Below are 22077 nucleotides of genomic sequence, written 5' to 3' on the forward strand. Positions count from 1 at the left end.
TCTCTGTAAACGGTGGGCAACGCAACTTTTCAAAAACGCTCCGTGTCAATCTCCATGTGAACCATGGAAAACTTTTCAAAAATGCTCTGTCACCATCTCCGTGTAAACAAGGGAAAACGCAACTTTTAGAAAACGCTGTCTCCATGTCAATGAAGGAAAACGCAAAGGACACAGGCTACGCTAATTAGGAAAACTAGCATCTTGTAACCACGGCGGCATTTTCTTGGATTGACGGGATTATTTCTAGATTTTGTCCTTCGTATTCACGCTGCGAATCCAAGACGGCGCGTCGTCGTCGACTGTCCGCTCTTCTTTCCAAACGACGCTAAGCTAGCCCGCCGCAGCGCCTCGTCCTCTCGTGTTCCTCGGATCACTCCTCTTCATCCTTTCCTCTTCCTCCAATCGCCCCTTCATTCTGGTTTCCACAATAAAAGACAATCTTCTACCAAAAGCTACTTCCCGTATAATTCGATTCCAGAGCTAATCTCCCTCGACCACGACGCTTGGGGGGGGGGGGGGGGGGGGAATCAAAATGGCGGCGCGCTGTGCGTTACGCTACGTAGCGCCGGCTGATTCAGTTTCTGTGCTGCCTGATGTAATCTGCCCCAAACGGTGAAATAAAAAAAAAAAGAAAAGAATAAAGAAAAGTACAGAGCACTCCGGCGCTACGCTAACAGTGACTCAGTTGCACACGTCGGTGATTTACATGCAAATATTGAAAGTGCTCCTCTGGCCTCCGCCGCCGCCGCTAATCCTTTCTATCTGATGCTTTCACCGCTTTATTATTCTCTCTCTCTCTCTCTCTCTCTCTCTCTCTCTCTCTCTCTCTCTCTCTCTCTCTCTCTCTCTCTCTCTCTCTCTTTTTTATTTCCTCTCCGTCTCCTTTGTTCTCCGCCCACTCGCTTCACTCTCCTAATTCAATTTGACTCCACTGAGCGGAGGAAAAGTGGGCGGAGCCAAAAGAACAGGTAGAGCAGGAAGTGAGTTCTGAGGAAGAGGGAAGGACAAAACATACAGTACTACCTCGATTATCTGGTACATAGATTATCTGGTACCTCCATTATCTGGTACCTCGATTATCTGGTACCTCTATTATCTGGTAATTTTGTTATCTGGTACCTCTATTATCTGGTACCTTCGATTATCTGGTACCTCGATTATCTGGTACTTTTGTTATCTGGTACCTCGATTATCTGGTACCTCGATTATCTGGTACTTTTGTTATCTGGTACCTCGATTATCTGGTACCTCGGTTATCTGGTACCTCGATTATCTGGTACCTCGATTATCTGGTACCTCAGTTATCTGATACCTCGGTTATCTGATACCTCGGTTATCTGATACCTCGGTTATCTGGTACCTCGGTTATCAGGTACCTCGGTTATCAGGTACCACGGTTATCAGGTACCTCGGTTATCAGGTACCACGGTTATCAGGTACCTCGGTTATCTGGTACCTCGGTTATCAGGTACCACGGTTATCTGGTACCTCGGTTATCTGGTACCTCGGTTAACTGGTACCTTGGTTATCAGGTACCAACGGTTATCTGGTACCTCGATTATCTGGTTCCTCGGTTATCTGGTACCTTGGTTATCTGGTACCTCGGTTATCAGGTACCTGAGTTATCTGCTACCTTGGTTATCTGGTACCTCGATTATCTGGTACCTCGGTTAACTGGTACCTCGGTTATCAGGTACCACGGTTATCTGGTACCTCGATTATCTGGTTCCTCGGTTATCTGGTACCTTGGTTATCTGGTACCTCGGTTATCAGGTACCTGAGTTATCTGCTACCTTGGTTATCTGGTACCTCGATTATCTGGTTCCTCGGTTATCTGGTACCGTCGAATATCTGGTACCTCGGTTATCTGGTACCTCAGTTATCTGATACCTCGGTTATCAGGTACCACGGTTATCTAGTACTTCAGTTATCCAGATCTGCGCCGTGCATCACATGATTACCGTTTGTGGTCAGCTGGTCCAGACCTGGTCAGTCAGTGTGTGTGTGTGTGTGTGTGTGTGTGTGTGTGTGTGTGTGTGTGTGTGTGTGTGTGTGTGGCTCTCTAATTGAAGACACGTGTTAACAGATTAATTAAAGCAATAATTCATCTGGATGTGGTGAATAAAACATGAATAAAGGTCAATATATTATTCAGCGGCTGCAGCCGTCTATTGAAACACACACACACACACACACACACACACACACACACACACACACACACACACACACACACACACACACACACACACACACACTTGAGCACATGTTGGCACACAAACACACAATTCATTCATTATTGAGGCCGTTGATGTATAATTTAGCAGACTGCAGGTATCACAGCCCCCCCGCCAAAATAAGACACTTAAATGATTCACTCACACACACACACACACACACACACACACACACACACACACACACACACACACACACACAGGGTTAAATCAGGGTTAAATGGTCAGAAAGAGAAAACGGCTGCGGGCGAACAATTCATCCTCCCCGAAGAAGAGGAGGAGGAAGAGGAGCAGGAGAAGGATGAGAGGAAGAAGAGGAGGAGGAGAGGAAGAACACACACAAATCTGTGTGTGTAAGTTATTTCACAATAAAGGTCTCTTCTGCTTCAATAAATGTTCCCACTCTCTCTCCCTTCGTCTGTTCTTCCTCTTTTCTTCCTCTCCCTCTTCTCTAAATAAGTCCACCTCTCTCTCTCCCACTTTAGTAATTACGTTCCCTCCATCACGTCTCTCCTTGATCGCCGTCATTTGTCAAACAGATTCGGCCCCGTTTCCCCTCTTCCGTCATCTTCTTCCTCCTCCTCCTCTTCCTCTTCCATCTCGTCCTCTTCATCCTCTTCCACCTCCTCTTATTCCCCCTTCACATCCTTCTCCTCCTCTCCCTCCCTCCATTACGTCCTTTCTCTATCATTCTTTATCTCTCTCCCCCTCCATCTCTGTCTCCCCTCCATCTCTCTCTCTCTCCCTCCATCTCTGTCTCCCCTCCATCTCTCTCTCTCTCCCTCCATCTCTGTCTCCCCCTCCATCTCTCTCTCTCCCTCCATCTCTCTCTCTCCCTCCATCTCTCTCTCTCCCTCCATCTCTCTCTCTATCTCTCCATCTCTCTCTCTATCCCTCCATCTCTCTCTCCCTCCATCTCTCTCTCTTTCCCCTCCATCTCTCTCTCCCTCCATCTCTCTCTCTATCCCCTCCATCTCTCTCTCTATCCCCTCCATCTCTCTCTCCCTCCATCTCTCTCTATCCCCTCCATCTCTCTCTCTATCCCTCCATCTCTCTCTCTATCCCCTCCATCTCTCTCTCTATCCCTCCATCTCTCTATCCCCTCCATCTCTCTCTCCCTCCATCTCTCTCTCCCTCCATCTCTCTCTCTCTATCCCTCCATCTCTCTCTCCCTCCATCTCTCTATCCCTCCATCTCTCTATCCCTCCATCTCTCTCTCCCTCCATCTCTCTATCCCTCCATCTCTCTATCCCTCCATCTCTCCCTCTGCAGGTTTTCATACAGCTGATGGTTACACCCCGGGGGAGCTCTCACTGTGTGTGTTGCTGATAAACAATGATAGGCACCCCCCCCCCCCCCCCCACACCCCCACACACACACACACACACACACACATCAGCGTCGGAGGTGATAATCCGGGCCATGGTGGTGGAGGTCTGGGTGGAGCAGCGGGTCGCAGCTCTGAGCATCAGTCCAGCTTCTCGCTCTCGTCACAACAAACAACACCGAATATTTCAACTAAAGACTGAGGAAGTCTTTTCTCACGCTGCCGTTTCCATGACGAGGACGAGGACGAGGAGGAGGAGGAGGAGGACGAGGAGGAGGAGGAGGAGGAGGAGGACGAGGACGAGGACGAGGACGAGGACGAGGACGAGGACGGGTGCTGAAGGAGGCTGACGGTGGAACCGACGTTCTGTTCTCCGTCTCCATCTCCATGGAAACGGGCCAAAAGTCAACTAATTGAAAGTAGACTGCGCGAAAACGGGAGAAACACACAACTTTCACCAACTCTCCGTGGAAACGGGGCGGAAACACAACTTTTTGAAAGTGGTTCCCAAGGTGGAACTTTCCGAAAACGCCACTAAGGCTTACGAGAGTGGAAACAGGGGAAAACACACATTTTCTTGAAAATGCTCCTTCTGTGTCTTCGTGGAACCGTTGGCAAAACTTTCTGGAAACGCGAGGACTCGTCTCCGTGGAAAACACCACTTTTTTGAAAGCGATACAATTGTGTCTCCATGGAAACGGGGGGGGGGGGGGGGGGGGGGGGTGGACAACTTCCTGGAAATGCAATGACTCATCTCCACGGAAATGGGGGAAACTTTTTGAAAATGCTTTAACTCCCGTCTCCATGGAAACGAGTAAAAACACCACCTTCTTCATTGCTTCAACTTAATCTCAGTGGAAAGACAGAAAACAACTGTTCTGCTCCGGGTCACTGCGTTGGCACCAACTAGTTCTTCTGCACACGCTCAGTAGCCGGCCAGTCGGCGACCTTTCCAATTCAACGCCACGAAAGCCTGAGATGGGTTTTTTTTTTGAAGGAGGATGAAGAAGAGGGGATGAGTCAACGAGAGGAAGGAAGAAGATAACGTGAGGAAGGAGGGAGAAGAGGAACGGCCGGCGGTGTTACGGGCGAGGAGGTTTTCCCGGAAAAGCAGACACAAGGTTAAAAAGGCACGACGAGAACGAGAGCGTGATTAAACTGAGCCGAGTGTGTGTGCGTGTGTGTGTGTGTGTGTGTGTGTGTGTGTGTGTGTGTGTGTGTGTGTGTGTGTGTGTGTGTGTGTGTGTGTGTGTGTGTGTGTATTGATTGCAGAGAGACATGGAGAGTATATCGGAAATGTAATTTGCATTGATCACACTGGAGAATGCTGATGAGGGGACACACACACACACACACACACACACACACACACACACACACACACACACACACTGTGTGTTCCCCCTCAGTGGATTGGTCTCGTCGGTGGCGACTCTTTGACACGTCGACTTCGCCGCTTTACGTCGCGCCAGTGAGGAGGAAGAGCGTCTGGAGGAAGAGCGTCTGGAGGAAGAGCGTCTGGAGGAAGAGCGTCTGGAGGAAGAGCGTAGGGAGGAAGAGTGTCTGGAGGAAGAGCGTAGGGAGGAAGAGTGTCTGGAGGAAGAGCGTAGGGAGGAAGAGTGTCTGGAGGAAGAGCGTCTGGAGGAAGAGCGTCTGGAGGAAGAGCGTCTGGAGGAAGAGTGTCTGGAGGAAGAGCGTAGGGAGGAAGAGTGTCTGGAGGAAGAGCGTCTGGAGGAAGAGCGTAGGGAGGAAGAGTGTCTGGAGGAAGAGCGTCTGGAGGAAGAGCGTCTGGAGGAACCGGCGGCGGTCAATTCATGTGTTCACGCCGAAGAGCGAACGCAAACGGGGGATTCACAACGTAACGACTTTTACTCAAACTGAAATGTGTCGATGAGAACCAAAGTTTGTTCTATGTGTCAGAGTTCTACACGGAGTCAGCGACTTTAGAGAGTTCTAGAATGTATGAAAGTTCCAGAAAGTATGGAAGGTCTTGAATGTGTCGAAGTTCTACGATGAGTTAAAGTTCTAGAATGTGCCAGAGACTTTTTAGTGTTCTAGAATGTATGAAAGTTCTAGAATGTGTTGAAGTTTTAGGACGAGTCAAGGTTCTAGAATGTGTCAGACTTTCATTGTTCTAGAATCTACCAGAGGTCCAGAATGTATGAAAGTTCTAGGATGAGTCAAAGTTCTCGAACGTGTCAGAGATTTTCAGAGTTCTATAATGTGTCAGGGTTCTAGATTTTGTCAGAGTCCTAGAATGTATGGAACTTCTAGAATGTATGAGAGTTCTAGAATGTGTCAGACTTTCATAGTTCTACAATCTACCAGAGGTCCAGAATGTATGAAAGTTCTAGGATGAGTCAAAGTTCTCGAACGTGTCAGAGATTTTCAGAGTTCTCTAATGTGTCAGGGTTCTAGATTTTGTCAGAGTCCTAGAATGTATGGAACTTCTAGAATGTTTGAAAGTTCTCGAATGTGTTGACGTTTTAGGACGAGTCAAGGTTCTAGAATGTGTCAGACTTTCATTGTTCTAGAATCTACCAGAGGTCCAGAATGTATGAAAGTTCTAGGATGAGTCAAAGTTCTCGAACGTGTCAGAGATTTTCAGAGTTCTATAATGTGTCAGGGTTCTAGATTTTGTCAGAGTCCTAGAATGTATGGAACTTCTAGAATGTTTGAAAGTTCTAGAATGTGTCAGTTCAACACTGTCAGACTTTCAGAGTTCTAGAATTAGTCACAGTTCTAGAATGTGACAAAGTTCTAGAACGTGTCCAACTTGATGGAAACTGATCGCGAAAGTGAAGACGTCACCGTCACGTTTCCTACGACGAGGACGGAAGAGAACCATCAAAACATGACGACGGAACGTTGGAAAACGTTCTCGCCTTAAAGAGAAGAAAGCAAAGGAACCGTATGACGAGGGTGGGAAGCATTACATAACCTGCTGTAACCATGGCAACATGGAAACTACAGTATGGTGTAACCTGCTGTAACCACGGTGACCTGCTGTAACCACGGCGACGTGGTCGGGCGCGTTGGGACAGCGTACCTCCTTCTGGTGGTACTTGATGGCCAGCTTGAGCTTGGCCAGGTCGTGACACTGCCGCAGGTCCAGCTCTTCGCTCTGGTCGTTGTCGCGGTGGTTGAGGATCGTCTCCAGCTCCCGGGAGCTGCGCGCCTGATCCAGCAGGTCCTTGGCGAATCGCTTGCACTGCTGCGACAGTTCCTCGTACTCCTGGCGGAACTCGTTCTCCACCTGAGAGCCGAGGAAGAGCGTTCAGGGAAGATTCGGCGAAGAAAATAATCCAGGAAACATACTGGAACGTTTCAGGAAAGATGTGGGTACCATTCGGGAAACATTCAGGAAACATTCAGGAAACATTCAGGAAACATACTGTTTCAGGCAATATTTGGGTACCCTATGGGAAACATTCAGGAAAGAGTCTAGAAAGGTTCAGGAAAGATTTGGGTACCAATTGGGAAACATTCAGGAAACATTCAGGAAACATCCAGGAAACATACTGGAACGTTTCAGGAAAGATTTGGATACCAATTGGGAAACATTCAGGAAACATTCAGGAAACATCCAGGAAACATACTGGAACGTTTCAGGAAAGATTTGGGTACCATTCGGGAAACATTCAAGAAACAAACAGGAATCAGGAAGCATTCGGGAAGCATGCAGGAAAAATCAAGGAACCATTCGGGAAACATTTAGGAAACATGCAGAAAATATTCAGGACACACGTGGGAAACATTCAGGAAACATTCAGGAAACAAACAGGAAACATTCAGGAAACATTCAGGAAACATTCAGGAAACAAACAGGAAACATGCAGAAAGCATTCAGGAAACATCCAGGAAACAAACAGGAAACATTCAGGAAACAAACAGGAAACATTCAGGAAACATTCAGGAAACATTCAGGAAACAAACAGGAAACATGCAGAAAGCATTCAGGAAACATTCAGGAAACATTCAGGAAACATTCAGGAAACATTCAGGAAACATTCGGGAAACATTCGGGAAACATTCAGGAAACATTCAGGAAACATTCAGGAAACAGGAACCATTCGGGAAGCATGCAGGAAAAATCAAAGAACCATTTGGGAAACATTGTGGAAACATTTGAGATGAGACTGGAGCGGTTCTAATGTTGTTCTGGAGCTGAAGGATTTCACGGCACCTTGCTGAGTTCTTTGAGTTCCCAGCCGAGCCTGAAGGCGGTGAGGATGGGATCTTCACTGGACAGAGCGATGAGCGACGGCGACGCCAGAGCTTTGTAAATGTTCAGTCGAGACCGCGAGTGTCGAAGGCTGTCCACCTATTCCAGACGGAGAAGTGTTACCTTCCTCCTCTAATCCAGATTATAGAGCGTCTTCCTCCTCCAGCGGGACTCTACTCACCTCTGAACTGGAAACACACTCCACGCAGTCACATCGGATCTGGTGTGGCCTCGGGATGGTGACCTGCACCAAAAACAGATTTTCTCCGTTAAAAACAACAAAAGCAGGAAAATAAAAGTGGTAATCCGGGATTAGCTCGGCGCTCACCTTCCGCTGGACGAGCAGCTTGATGATCTCGTAGTTGTTGGTGTGGGCGGCGAGCATGATGGGCGTGATGTCCGGCGTGAACTCGGAGAACTGGCTGTCCATCATCAGCGAGGGAACCTGGCAGAGAGCGGGGAACCTTCAGAGTTACAGGGTTCTCCCATAACGACGGAACCTTTAACTAAACTCACTGAGTCCGTTCAGGGGAGGTCACGCTACCAAGCGACCAGGACGGAGAACTCAGACGTTAAGAATAATCCAGAATAAAAGAATAAACATACAATTTTTAAACAATAAAGGGAAAGAGGGACTTTATGGTTCTATTGATACTTATGATCAACGCAACAACAGGAAGAGGAGGAAGAGGAGGAAGAGGAGGAAGAGGAGGAACAGGAGAACAGGAGCACAGGAGGAGGAGGAAGAGGAGGTTTCCCACATTGTTTTTACTTCATCTCCTCTCTCTTTTCTCCAGCAGAGAACGATTGAGAACAGCTGTCATGGAACAGTAACACACACACACACACACACACACACACACACACACACACACACACACACACACACACACACACACACACACACACACACACACACAGTCTCAGATAAAGGAACTAATTGGAAGCTTTCATCTTAAACTTTTCCTTCCCGATGACGAGCGAGATTTAAATCTACCGAGACAAAGAAGAAGAAGAAGAAGAAGAAGAAGAAGAAGAAGAAGAAGAAGAAGAAGAAGAAGAAGGAGGAAAAAAAAAAAAAAAGGATGAAACGCTGCAACAACAGATTCTTTTCAATCCTCGTCCAAAACGAAACCTTCCCACAATCCTCTGCTCCGGCCCAAAGGCGTGGTTACCATGGCGATGGAGACGGTGTCCAAGAGTGGACGTACAAAAGAAGAAGAAATCTTCATCATCACGTCTCCGGAGAGAGAGAGAGAGCAAGTGGAAGTGAAAGGAAGGAACTGGTGTCGAGTTTGAATCCCGACCTCCTGCCTGAACCCCTAAACATGACGGTGTTGTTTCTGCTGTTATGTCAATAAAGTTGAATTGAATCATTCTGGAACACCAGAACGCTCTTTTTCTCCCAGACACGGGCCGGCCGGCGGGTCGCTTCTTCGATCAGCTTCAGACTCTCAGGAAGTTGTTGAAACTGAACAAAACTGTTTCATTTTGACGTAAGCTAACCCTAAATCAGCCCTTCGAACGCTATACTTTCTTTGTTTTATACGATTCCTCCCAAAAAGAAAGAAGCAAAGAATAGGGATACCCCCCCCCCCCCCCCCCCACCCAGTCTGTGAAAATGGTGGAGAATTAAAGGAAGGAGACAGAAATCTATATTTAGCACCAATCTGATCATTTCTGCTCCAAGACAAGACGAGTGAGAGGATTAAAGAGGAAGAGCCGCGGCTCGGCGGCTCGCAAATGAGTTTAAATCTCCTCCATTTCTCCTCAACACCTACACGTCAAATCAACTATGCAAAATACACATATATGCACACACACACACACACACACAGACACACACACACACACACACACACACACACACACACACACACACACACACACACACACACACACACACACACACACACACGCAGCAGCCAGACAAACACACTGTCTGTCTTGAAATCCTATTTCACGCCACGTCTCGGAAATTTTAATTTTGCTCTCCTCGGCAGAATCTGCTGCGTCACAGGCGACGGATGTTAGAACTCGTTATGGTGCCAGAACCGGCCATCGGACTAATTAACACACGGGCACTTACAATCCAGTAAAAACACTCTAAAATCCACTAAAAGCACCGGAAACTCCACTAAAATGAGGATAGGAATTCACTATGAACACTCCAGAATCCACTAAAAACACTTTAAAATCTACTTGAAGCACTGGAGAACAAACTAGTTGAGATAAAATTCATTAAAAACCCACTAAAATCCACTATAGGCACTCAAAAATCATCTAAAAGACTACGAAATCCACTAACATCAATATGAAATCCACTATAAGCAGTGTGAAAACACTATAAGAGCCAATACAGCCACTATATAATCCACTAAAAGCACTGTAAAATCCATTAAAACCAATATGAAATCAATTAAAACCCCAAAAAAGCACCATAAAAATCTACTAAACTCTAAAACCCAGTAAAATCACTATAAAACCCATTAAAACGACTGTAAAATCCACTAAAAACTGTAAAACCCGCTAAGTACACTGTAAACCACACTGTACAATCGAATAAAATCGTTACAAAACCCACTAAGAACCTTGTAAAACCCACTAAAATCACTATAAAACCCATTAAATCAATATAAAATCCACTAAGAACACTATAAAACCCACTAAAATAATTATAAAACCCGCTTAAAACACTGTAAAACCCGCTAAGTACAGTGTAAACCATACTGTATAATGGATTAATATCACTACAAAACCCACTAAGAACCCTGTAAAACCCACTAGAAACTACAAAACCCGATAAAAGCACTATAAAACCCACTTAAAACACTGTAAAACCCAGTAAAAGTACATAAAAAAACCCAAAACCAAAGGTAGATCACCTGCTTCTCGCCGCTGGGCCTGCGGTGCGACAGCAGCAGCTCCACGGCGCCCACCACCTCCTTGCGGATGGCGTAGAGCAGGGCGTCGCCCGTGTGGATGCCGTGGTCCAGCAGCAGCTCCATGATCTCCAGGTTCTCGTTCTCGATGGCGATGAGCAGCGCGCTGCGGCCCAGCGGGTCCAGGCAGTTCACGTCCATGTTGTAGTAGACCTCCGCCTCCCGCAGCGCGTGCTTGACGCCCGCATAGTCGCCTGCAGGGAATCAGTTCATGGGTTCAGGGCCACGCAACAGGAAGGATCAACGGCTTCAAAACACAGAAATAACTGATAATAGACAGTTGGTGCACGAGCATGCACTGAAACTTCAGCCTGTCAAAATAAAGGCATTATTAATTAATAATTGATTGATTGACAAACATTTTTTAACAAAATAAATCCACCTGAAGTGCAGAATGACGCTGCGGCGCTTTGTGGCACGTTTGCAAACAAAACACTGCAATGCATTCTAATATCACCGTTTACTACTTCAACTAAAATCACTGGAAAATCAACTAAAATCAATGGAAAATCAACTAAAATCAATGTAAAATCTACTAGTCAATGGAAAATCAACTAAAATCAATGGAAAATCAACTAAAATCAATGTAAAATCTACTAGTCAATGGAAAATCAACTAAAATCAATGGAAAATCAACTAAAGTCAATGGAAAAACAACTAAAATCAATTGGAAAATCAACTAAAATCAATGTAAAATCAACTAAAATCAATGGAAAATCACCTAAAATCAATGGAAAATCAACTAAAGTCAATGTGAAATCTACTAAAATCAATGGAAAATCTACTAGTCAATGTAAAATCAACTAAAATCAATGGAAAATCAACTAAAGTCAATGGAAAAACAACTAAAATCAATTGGAAAATCAACTAAAATCAATGGAAAATCACCTAAAATCAATGGAAAATCAACTAAAGTCAATGTGAAACCCTGGAAAAGCACTTTAAAATCTAGAACTTTAAAATGTGGAAAAGCATTTTAAAATCCCATACAAACACTGTGAACCACTAAAAGCATCGTAAAATCCACTGTGAGTTTTTATAAAATCCACTAAAAACCGTGGTAGCGTGCGCTGTGGAGACGACACCGGCGAGCTGGCGGCTACTGATGGACTCCGTCGTCCAGCTGCTGCACCGTCACCAACAATCAGCTCAGCTCAGTTTAACAGGTCAGTGTGTGTGTGTGTGTGTGTGTGTGTGTGTGTGTGTGTGTGTGTGTGTGTGTGTGTGTGTGTGTGTGTGTGTGTGTGTGTGTGTGTGTGTGTGTGTGTGTTACCTTTCTCCACCGCGGTGAGGTAGGCCCTCTCCTCAGCAGAGAGCTCCACCTCGGCCCGGACGATCTGCAGCGGGATGCGGTCGCGGTACGGCGAGTACGTCGCCTGGAGCACCAACACACACAACTGTAGTCAAACATTTCGTGTGTGTGCGTGTGTGTGTGTGTGTGTGTGTGTGTGTGTGGGGGGAACTACTACATCACTAACCGCACCATCGTCTGCATACGTGGAGAACGTTTCTCACTAAATGATCCAGAAAGGCTGAAGAAGCCGTCTGGACAAACGGTGAATTGTCTCCACGTTCCTGGATGATTTGTCCCCATCAAGGACAAACGATTAGATTTTTGGACGTTAACGGCGGAACGTTTCCGAATAAATCCCCCAAAACGACGTAAAAACGTTCTCATGCAAAGTAGATGAGAGGAGCCTGATGGAGGAGATCAGCGTCTGTTGCCATGGAGACGCTCAGTGTTTCGCAGTGATGTAGCTACCTGACAGGCTAGTTAGCATCGATATGAGCTAACGGCTATCATGCTAGCAACGCTAACTGGGTTCCGCAAACAAATGTGGCGTTGGCGTAGGTTGCGCTCTACCGAGTGTAGCTCTAGTTTCTTCAGTGATTTGTTTCGTTTGTGAACGTTTCGGGGGATTAGCATTAGCAGGGAGCCGGATAAGAAGGTGTGTGTGTGTGTGTGTGTGTGTGTGTGTGTGTGTGTGTGTGTGTGTGTGTGTGTGTGTGTGTGTGTGTGTGTGTGTGTGTGTGTGTGTGTGTGTGTGTGTGTGTGTGTGTGTGTGTAGTGTGTGTGTGAGACTCACCTTCTTGTAGTACAGCTGCGTCATGGGATTCATCTGGACGTTCTGCGGAAGCAACAGCAGAGGAGCGTTACCGCGGCTCGGAGGGGGCGGAGCTTCTCGCTGCCGCTACACAAACATCATGAGGACGTTGAGACGCTTCAAAAGTCCCATAGTTGTGAAAATAATTCACTTTCTAACGGTTTTATGAAAAACCAATTCATACTTTCCGCATCGTCCGCGAATAGCATCGGTGCCGCGTGCAGCATTAGCAATGCTTTCACAGTAATTCCAGCTCAGCAAAACTTGGTTGCTCGTCTAATATACTACAGGTATATTGGTAAAATAGCAATATAAGTATTAGATCTGGAAAGTATCGGTATTGGCTGATACTCAAGTCGGTCTATTGTCTTTGAGACAGACGTCTCCGGCCGGACGCTCCAGGGGGACCAGGACAAGTCGGAGCGTCACAGATTAGCGCCTCTACGTACGTCCAACACAGAACACGTCGGGAGAACCCCGGATAATCTCCCGTAACGCAGCATTAGCGTCTGCAGCCTCGTTAATGCAGGTAATCCTCGCCGGAGCCGGCGTTCCCCGCCTCCCCTCGGCCTCACGCTCCACTTCCTGCTCCGGAATCGTCTCGCGCTTGTTTGTTCCTGACGACGGAGGATGTCTTAATGCTGCGACGCTCAGCGTGGGATTAACGCTCTAGAAGTAGGAGGCCGTCGACACAGAGGGGAGAAAAAAACAACACGGACACCGATTTACATCTGGAGCGCTGCGGCACATTCTAGATCCCTCGACCTGTTCTAGAGCTCCAACACATTCAGGAGCATTTGACTAATTCTAGAACTCTGACACACTGTAGAACTTTGTGCACAATCTAGAGCTTTAATACAATCCAGCACTTTGGACTAATTCTAGATCATTTCCCAAACTCTGGAGCTCTCAAAAATTAGATAAACTTTGAATACAATCTAGAGCTCCAACACATTCTAGCACAGTTGACAAGTTCTAGAGCTCCAACACATTCTAGCACCTTTTGATGAGTTCTAGAGCTCCAACACTTTCTAGCACCTTTTAATAAGTTCTAGAGCTCCAACACATTCTAGCACCTTTTGATAAGTTCTAGAGCTCCAACACATTCATGAACCTTTGAAAAATTCGGGAGCTGTAATACATTCGAGCACATTTGAGTAATTCTAGAGCTTTTTACAAATTCTAGAGCTCTAAAACATTAAAGCAGCTTTGAATACAGAGCACCAACACATTCTCGCAACATTTACTAATTCTAGAACTCTGACACATTGTAGAACATTTCACAAATTCTACATATCTCATACGTTCTACATTGTTTTTACAGGTTTTAAGACTTTGACTGAATCTAGAACCTTTCACCGATTCTAGAACTTTGTGCAACTTTTTTTCTAGAAGTCTCTAACATGGTAGAAACTTGAAAGAACAGACATGTGGAATCCTTGACAGGCCCATTCTGGAACCGTTCTCGAGAAAATCCAGAAAACTCATATTGCCTACAACTTTTGGAGAGTGTGAGCCGTTGCACCGTTGTCATGGAAATATCGTTTTCACACCAGTTAGACCTTTGGAAAATATTTATTTCTTGAAATGTTCGTCACAGGAAGTGTCCAATGCATTTCCTGACTGGCAGGTTGTGGTGAACTGACGATACCAGACGATACCAGCCGATACCAGATGATACCAGCCGATACCAGCCGATACTAGACAATACGAGACGATACTAGACGATACTAGACGATACCAGGCGATACCAGACGATACCAGACGATACCAGCCGATACCAGACGATACCAGACGATACTAGACGATACCAGACGATACCAGACGATACTAGACGATACCAGCCGATACTAGACAATACCAGACGATACCAGACGATACCAGCCGATACCAGACGATACTAGACGATACCAGACGATACCAGACGATACTAGATGATACCAGGCGATACCAGCCGATACCAGACGATACTAGATGATACCAGGCGATACCAGGCGATACCAGGCGATACCAGACGATACTAGACAATACCAGACGATACCAGATGATACCAGACGAAGTTCTAGCTCAAAGAAAACAAAAGTTGTGACGCGGGACTGAAAGTTGGAGTAAGTACCGAGGGACCCGATGGCAGCCGGTTCGTCTCAGGACCTCGTGTCCAGCTGTTCTTTCTGCCGCCTGTTCACGCTGCGGAGCCGAGGAACGTTTGGCTGCAGATTTTAAAATCCCCGATGACAAACATTCACAAACACAAGGACTGAAATCAAAATCAGGGAAGCGAAGGAGAGGAGAGCTGATTCACATCAGCGATCAGGAAACACTGGAGACCGGAGGGCGATGAGGAAGAGTATATACTCTTCTTCTGTCCACGGTCCTGAAGGGTGTGAGGTTTGATCTGAACACGGCTAATGTCGCCGGATATCGTTTACCAAATACGCAGAAATCACTGTTTGGAGACAGACAGGCTCCAGGACTCGAGAGAGAGAAACAGCAACAGGAATTAAAAAGAAGAAGACGCGAGACAACCGCCCCGTCCCTCTGATCTCAAGACGTTCCCAAATAGCTGCGTCAGTTTCCGGTTGGCGAACGGGCGTCGAAATCAAATTGTGGAACCTCCTTGTTCGGGGGGCGGCTCCAGTCCGAGGAGCTGAATATGGAGGAAAATCAGGAAATGGGACCACATTCCGGACGTTGTCCACCCGTGCCGGTCCTCAAGGACATTTTTATACCGAGCAAAGGATTCAAGAACCGGGTGGAGACGGTGGATTGTAGAGTCCAGGACTCCAACAGTCCGGTACAAAAGTGTTGCGGTTGCGGTTAAGACTCCTCGATCTGTTCCCAGATTCAATCATTGAACGGAACATGTTCCCTTCATAGGGTTCCTCCGGTTCCTCGCTAAGGCCCCAGATGTGACTCCGTGACACGGATCTGCATCTTGACCGGGCCGCAACTGGTTCAGGCTCCGTGGTGGGCGGAGGAGCGGGAGGGGGGGGCGGGGGCGGGGGGTAGAATATCCTGATGAAGCACAGGAAGATATTTTTAGAGACCCTGACATTTACTGCGTCGGGTCGCTCGGGGACGCAAACAGGCCAAATGTTGCAGCGGCGAACAAAAGAGGAAGAATATCAACAGGGGGACAAATATAGTACCAACAGGCCAAAGATACTCCATAGTATCCATCTACGTACGGTACTATTCATACCGTAGGACGTCAGGTTGTAGGACGTGACGTAGCGCAGTGTATTCGCAGCTGAAGGTTACCACTTGTACCTGTACTACTCTCTTAAAAAACGAGGTGTCGGCGCGTCGCTCATCTTTACGTTCTCCTGCACTACGTCCGTCAATCTTCTGTCCTCTGTCCTCCGTCTTCTGTCCTCCGTCTTCTGCCCTCCGTCCTCCGTCTAATAAAGCGACGTGCCTCCTGAACCAACCCGCGGCGGCCCGGTTGTCTTACGTCACGTCGTTTATTCCCACAGTGGCGAGGAAGAACCGTCTGGATTGGCCACGCGGGGGGACGAGGCAGGGGGGGGACGAGGCGGGGGGACGAGGCAGGGGGGGACGAGGCGGGGGGACGAGGCGGGGGGACGAGGCCGACGGAAACGGCGCGACCTCAACCGTCCCGTTTGTCTCCGACCTTCGTATAATGAGCTGCCGTTTTCATTTAGCCGATTTATTCGCCGTGGAATTAATCCACAGCCGAGGTGACCTTCGGGGGGGGGGGGGGGGGGGGGGCTCAGCCGAACTGGCGACGAGCGGCGGCGTTGTGAGGAAGTCAGGTGAGCGACTGCACCTGGCCCGGTATCAACGCTCTCTAGACCCCGGCCTGGTTCTGCAGCAGACGGTTCCTCCTCCGTTCTTCCTCTCGATGCCGAGAAGAAGAAAGGAGCGTCGTCCACCTGCTGACTCAGCTGCAGAGGAACCGTCGTCCTGCTGGAGGAGCCGAGCGGCCGGGCGCTCGCACTTCTGCCTCAAGACTCACCAGCAAGACGTTTAGCTCAGTAAATACTGCAGTTCACCTTCAGAAGACGCTTCCTCGGTATTTACACAGTAATCCGAGGTGAATACCGCTCAAATACTCAGGTCACATTGGTATCAGATTATAATCCAGCGTGAAAAGTGAAAAACAACCAGCTTTTAAACTGCCAAGGATTTATAGAAAACAAGAATATATATATATATATATATTAATATATCAAATTTCAAATACTTTTACTACTATTTTGTAGTTTTATCTTCTTATCTGTTTTGCATTATTGACAGCATTAGTATTATGTATTAGTATTCGTATCATGAGTATTATGTATTAGTATTCGTATCATGAGTATTATGTATTAGTATTCGTATCATGAGTATTATGTATTAGTATTAGTATCATTAGTATTATGTATTAGTATTCGTATCATTAGTATCATGTATTAGTATTCGTATCATTAGTATCATGTATTAGTATTAGTATCATTAGTATTATGTATTAGTATTCGTATCATTAGTATCATGTATTAGTATTCGTATCATCAGTATTATGTATTAGTATTAGTATCATTAGTATTATTTATTAGTATCATTAGTATTGTGTATTAGTATTCGTATCATTAGTATTATGTATTAGTATTAGTATCATTAGTATTATGTATTAGTATTCGTATCATTAGTATCATGTATTAGTATTCGTATCATTAGTATTATGTATTAGTATTAGTGTCATTAGTATTATGTATTAGTATTAGTATCATTAGTATTGTGTATTAGTATCATTAGTATCATGTATTAGTATTAGTGTCATTAGTATTATGTATTAGTATTAGTATCATTAGTATTATGTATTAGTATTAGTATCATTAGTATTGTGTATTAGTATTAGTATTAGTATCATTAGTATTATGTATTAGTATTAGTATCATTAGTATGATGTATTAGTATTAGTATCATTAGTATTGTGTATTAGTATTAGTATCATTAGTATGATGTATTAGTATTAGTATCATTAGTATTATGTAAAATAATGCAATGGCCGAGAATTGCACAAGTGGCAGTTAGCATTCGCGTTACGTAAAGTAAGTCGATGGTTGAGAATCCCAAAGCGTGCGGCAGCGTTTAGAGGAACCAGTAAGTTAGTGGAATTTCAGATTAAAAGCGGGGCGGACTAAATGTGGAATGCCGCTGCGCTCAGGATCTGCATAGCGAAGGGATTTATGCTGACGGCTTTACGACGCTCGGCTGCTCAGCGCTACGCCAATGCAGATAAACTCCCCGCTTGGCTCCCGCCACCCTCCTCCTCCTCCTCCTCCTCCTCCTCCTCCACCTCCTCCTCCTCCTCCTCCTCTTTCCCCTCCTCCTCCTCCTCCTCCTCCCCCTCCTCCTCCTCCTCTTTCCCCTCCTCCTCCTCCTCCTCCTCCTCTTTCCCCTCCTCCTCCTCCTCCTCCACCTCCTCCTCCTCCTCCTCCTCCTCCACCTCCACCTCCTCCTCCTCCTCCTCCTCCTCCACCTCCACCTCCTCCACCTCCTCGTCCATCTTTGACTCCTGCACAAGTTTTTTTTATTTTTATTTCACACTCACTTTCCTCCCGTCTTTCATTTCCTGTCCATCCTTCATTTCCCCTCCGTCCAGCGTCGTCTGCTTGTCGCTGTTTGTACCACCTCCATGTTTCCCCTCTCACCCCCTTCATCCTCCTCCTCCTCCTCCTCCTCCTCCCAAATCTCTCCCCTCATCTTTCTTTCAGATGTTCTGCTCTACTTCCCGCCTCCAGAGCAAAACTCCATCTTGAACGTCACTTCTCTTTAAAATTCTAATCTTCCCTTCCATCTCGTTGCTTTGTTCTTTTGCTTCTTCTTCTCCCTTCAGGAGGTACGACTCTCCTTCAAAACAACGGTTGAAAATGAGAAAAATAAAAATAGTTGCACCTTCAGAATAAATCAAGTTCTTTGAATTGAAGTGACTGAATTAGATTCAATTCAAAGAACTCGATTCATGTAGATTAAAGTAATTCTACCAAGTTGGTGGAACTATCCTCCGTTTCCACCGGGACGAGGGACGGGATGGTTTCCAGGTAAAATAAATAAATGATTAAATGCAGTGACGTTCACGTGGGTGCCGTTGTTTCGCCCGTTTCCACGGCGACGGAGCCCAAGCATTTTCGAAAAGTTCCCCCGTGGGAGCCGTTTTTCCAAAAGCTGTGTTTTCAGTGACTCCGAGCGCCGAGCGCGCCGACACAACGGAACCTTCCACTCGACGTCGCTGCCGTGTTGACGGGCCACAGATCAACTCCTCCCAGTGTCCTCCCAGTGTCCTCCCAGTGTCCTCCCGGGTCCTCCCAGTGTCCTCCCAGTGTCCTCCCGGGTCCTCCCAGTGTCCTCCCGGGTCCTCCCAGTGTCCTCCCAGTGTCCTCCCGGGTCCTCCCAGTGTCCTCCCAGTGTCCTCCCGGGTCCTCCCAGTGTCCTCCCAGTGTCCTCCCGGGTCCTCCCAGTGTCCTCCCAGTGTCCTCCCGGGTCCTCCCAGTGTCCTCCCAGTGTTCTCCCAGGGTCCTCCCAGTGTCCTCGCAGTGTCCTCCCAGGGTCCTCCCAGGGTCCTCGCAGTGTCCTCGCAGTGTCCTCCCAGTGTCCTCCCGGGTTCTCCCAGTGTTCTCCCAGGGTCCTCCCAGTGTCCTCCCAGTGTCCTCCCAGTGTCCTCCCGGGTTCTCCCAGGGTCCTCCCAGTGTCCTCCCAGGTCCTCCCAGTGTCCTCGCAGTGTTCTCCCAGTGTCCTCCCGGGTCCTCCCAGTGTCCTCCCAGTGTTCTCACAGTGTCCTCCCAGTGTCCTCCCGGGTCCTCCCAGTGTTCTCCCGGGTCCTCCCAGTGTCCTCCCAGGGTCCTCCCAGTGTCCTCCCAGGGTCCTCCCAGGGTTCTCCCAGATCAGGGAGACGCGTCCAATGTCCCGTCTTCGTAAAGACGCAGCCTCACTGAGCACGTTTGATCCCGTTGACTCGCGTGCACAAACGGTATTTTAGACGTAAACATACAATTTAACGTCACAAACGTACGTTATTATAACAAACCGACTAAAAGACTTTTAGTTTCCTTCCAGTCTGTGTTGAGGTGTTATGAGTGGAGGAGGAGGAGGAGGAGGAGGAGGAGGAGGAGGAGGAGGAGGAGGAGGAGGAGGAGGAAGGTAATGTGAGGATATAACCCAGTTCTCGGGGAACACGAGCGTCGTCTCTCATGTTGTTGTTTTGGAAGCAGATCTGAGGGTTCGGAGTTCTGGCTCCCGTTGATCCACTGAAGCTTTAAGCAAATAAAAGCCTCCTGAACTCCGCCGAGGATCACGTTAACAGAATAAAGTGCAAAGCATGATGGGATTAACAGTCCTGCCTGGACCGGACCGGTCCATGGATCATTTGGTACCGAGCCCCAAAGAGAGAATTCAAGGTTTTATTTTGAAAGCTTACTTTTAAATTTCCATTTTAGTCTGCATTGGGTTTTATTTTGAAAAACGCTTCACGGTCACACCGTTAAGCCTCGTTAAGGCCTTTTCATCCATCGTGGTGCTTTAAACTTCCCGGCATGGTAACGTAAAGAGTGTCACGTTCCCATGACGACATTTTCAGCATCACGTTTCCATGACAACCGAGCATGATGACATTAAAAAGCATCACGTTTCCATGACAACAGTGAGCATCCAGCTTCCACCTTTCCACGATGACAATTTTGGCATTTGCTCGACGTAATGAGTGTCTCGCTTCCACGTTTCCATGACGACATTGTATGCACCAGGTTTCCATGACGACAGAATAAGCATCATGTCAGGACATGTTCCTGTCCTCCTCTCCAGCTCGTCTCCGTCACTCCTGGTACTTTCTTCTTCTTCTCTACGTTCACTAAACTCTCCGTCTCCTTCCTCCTTTGCATCCGTCACTCCCAGGATCTCGTGCTTCAACTCCCCTACGTCAGTTCTCTCCTTTTTCCTCCCTCGTTTCTCCTCCATTTGTCATGATCCGACAACCTTCCACCTCCACCACCTCCACCTCCACCACCTCCACCTCCACCTCCACCACCTCCACCCCCTCCTCCACCCCCTCCGCGTCCTCCTCTTGACTTCATGGTTGAGGTTCCCCTCTCCTCTCCTCTCCCTCTCCTCTCTTGTCCTCTCCTCTCCTCTCTTGTCCTCCCCTGTCCTCTCCTCTCCCTCTCCTCTCTTGTCCTCTCCTCTCTTGTCCTCCCCTGTCCTCTCCTCTCCCTCTCCTCTCCCTCTCCTCTCTTGTCCTCCCCTCTCCTCTCCTGTCCTCTCCTCCCCTGTCCTCTCCTCTCCCTCTCCTCTCTTGTCCTCTCCTCTCTTGTCCTCTCCTCTCTTGTCCTCCCCTGTCCTCTCCCTCTCCTCTCTTGTCCTCCCCTCTCCTCTACTCTCCCTCTCCTCTCTTGTCCTCTCCTCTCTTGTCCTCTCCTCTCCTCTCTTGTCCTCCCCTGTCCTCTCCTCTCCCTCTCCTCTCTTGTCCTCCCCTCTCCTCTCCTCTCCTCCCCTGTCCTCTCCTCCCCTGTCCTCTCCTCTCCCTCTCCTCTCTTGTCCTCTCCTCTCCTCTCTTGTCCTCTCCCTCTCCTCTCCTCTCTTGTCCTCTCCTCTCCTCTCTTGTCCTCCCCTGTCCTCTCCCTCTCCTCTCTTGTCCTCCCCTCTCCTCTACTCTCCCTCTCCTCTCTTGTCCTCTCCTCTCTTGTCCTCCCCTGTCCTCTCCTCTCCCTCTCCTCTCTTGTCCTCCCCTCTCCTCTCCTCTCCTCCCCTGTCCTCTCCTCTCTTGTCTTCTCCTCTCTTGTCCTCTCCTCTCTTGTCCTCCCCTGTCCTCTCCCTCTCCTCTCTTGTCCTCTCCTCTCTTGTCCTCTCCTCTCCTCTCTTGTCCTCCGCTGTCCTCTCCTATCCCTCTCCTCTCCCTCTCCTCTCTTGTCCTCCCCTCTCCTCTCCTCTCCTCTCCTCCCCTGTCCTCTCCTCTCTTGTCCTCTCCTCTCTTGTCCTCTCCTCTCCTCTCTTGTCCTCCCCTGTCCTCTCCTCCCCTCTCCTCTCCTTCTCCTCTCCTCTCCTCCCCTGTCCTCTCCTTCTCCTCTCCTCTCCCTCCCCTCTCCTGTCCTCTCCTCCCCTGTCCTCTCCTCCCCTCTCCTCCCCTGTCCTCTCCTCCCCTGTCCTCTCCTCTCCCTCTCCTCTCTTGTCCTCTCCTCTCCTCTCTTGTCCTCTCCCTCTCCTCTCTTGTCCTCCCCTCTCCTCTCCTCTCCCTCTCCTCTCTTGT

The 22077-nt window shown here is 47.8% G+C and overlaps 1 protein-coding gene across 1 annotated transcript in view; it reads right to left on the reverse strand.

Moving 5' to 3' along the window:
* Positions 1 to 12854, reverse strand: part of trpc5a (transient receptor potential cation channel, subfamily C, member 5a) — a gene marked incomplete at its 3' end in the record, with an annotated part of 40244 nt that extends 27390 nt beyond the window's left edge. The window contains exons 1-7 of the mRNA XM_080485891.1: positions 12819 to 12854; positions 12005 to 12107; positions 10675 to 10925; positions 8118 to 8234; positions 7971 to 8033; positions 7751 to 7888; positions 6614 to 6820 (exon numbers count right to left, since the gene is read on the reverse strand). Coding sequence (XP_080342017.1) covers positions 6614 to 6820; positions 7751 to 7888; positions 7971 to 8033; positions 8118 to 8234; positions 10675 to 10925; positions 12005 to 12107; positions 12819 to 12851 — 912 coding nt within the window. The 5' untranslated portion in view covers positions 12852 to 12854. The remainder of the gene's footprint in view (positions 1 to 6613; positions 6821 to 7750; positions 7889 to 7970; positions 8034 to 8117; positions 8235 to 10674; positions 10926 to 12004; positions 12108 to 12818) is intronic.
* Between the last annotated feature and the right edge of the window lie 9223 nt (positions 12855 to 22077).

Source organism: Lipophrys pholis (genome assembly GCF_963383615.2).
Source record: "Lipophrys pholis genome assembly, chromosome: 18".
In the NCBI taxonomy this organism is placed as follows: Eukaryota; Metazoa; Chordata; class Actinopteri; order Blenniiformes; family Blenniidae; genus Lipophrys; species Lipophrys pholis.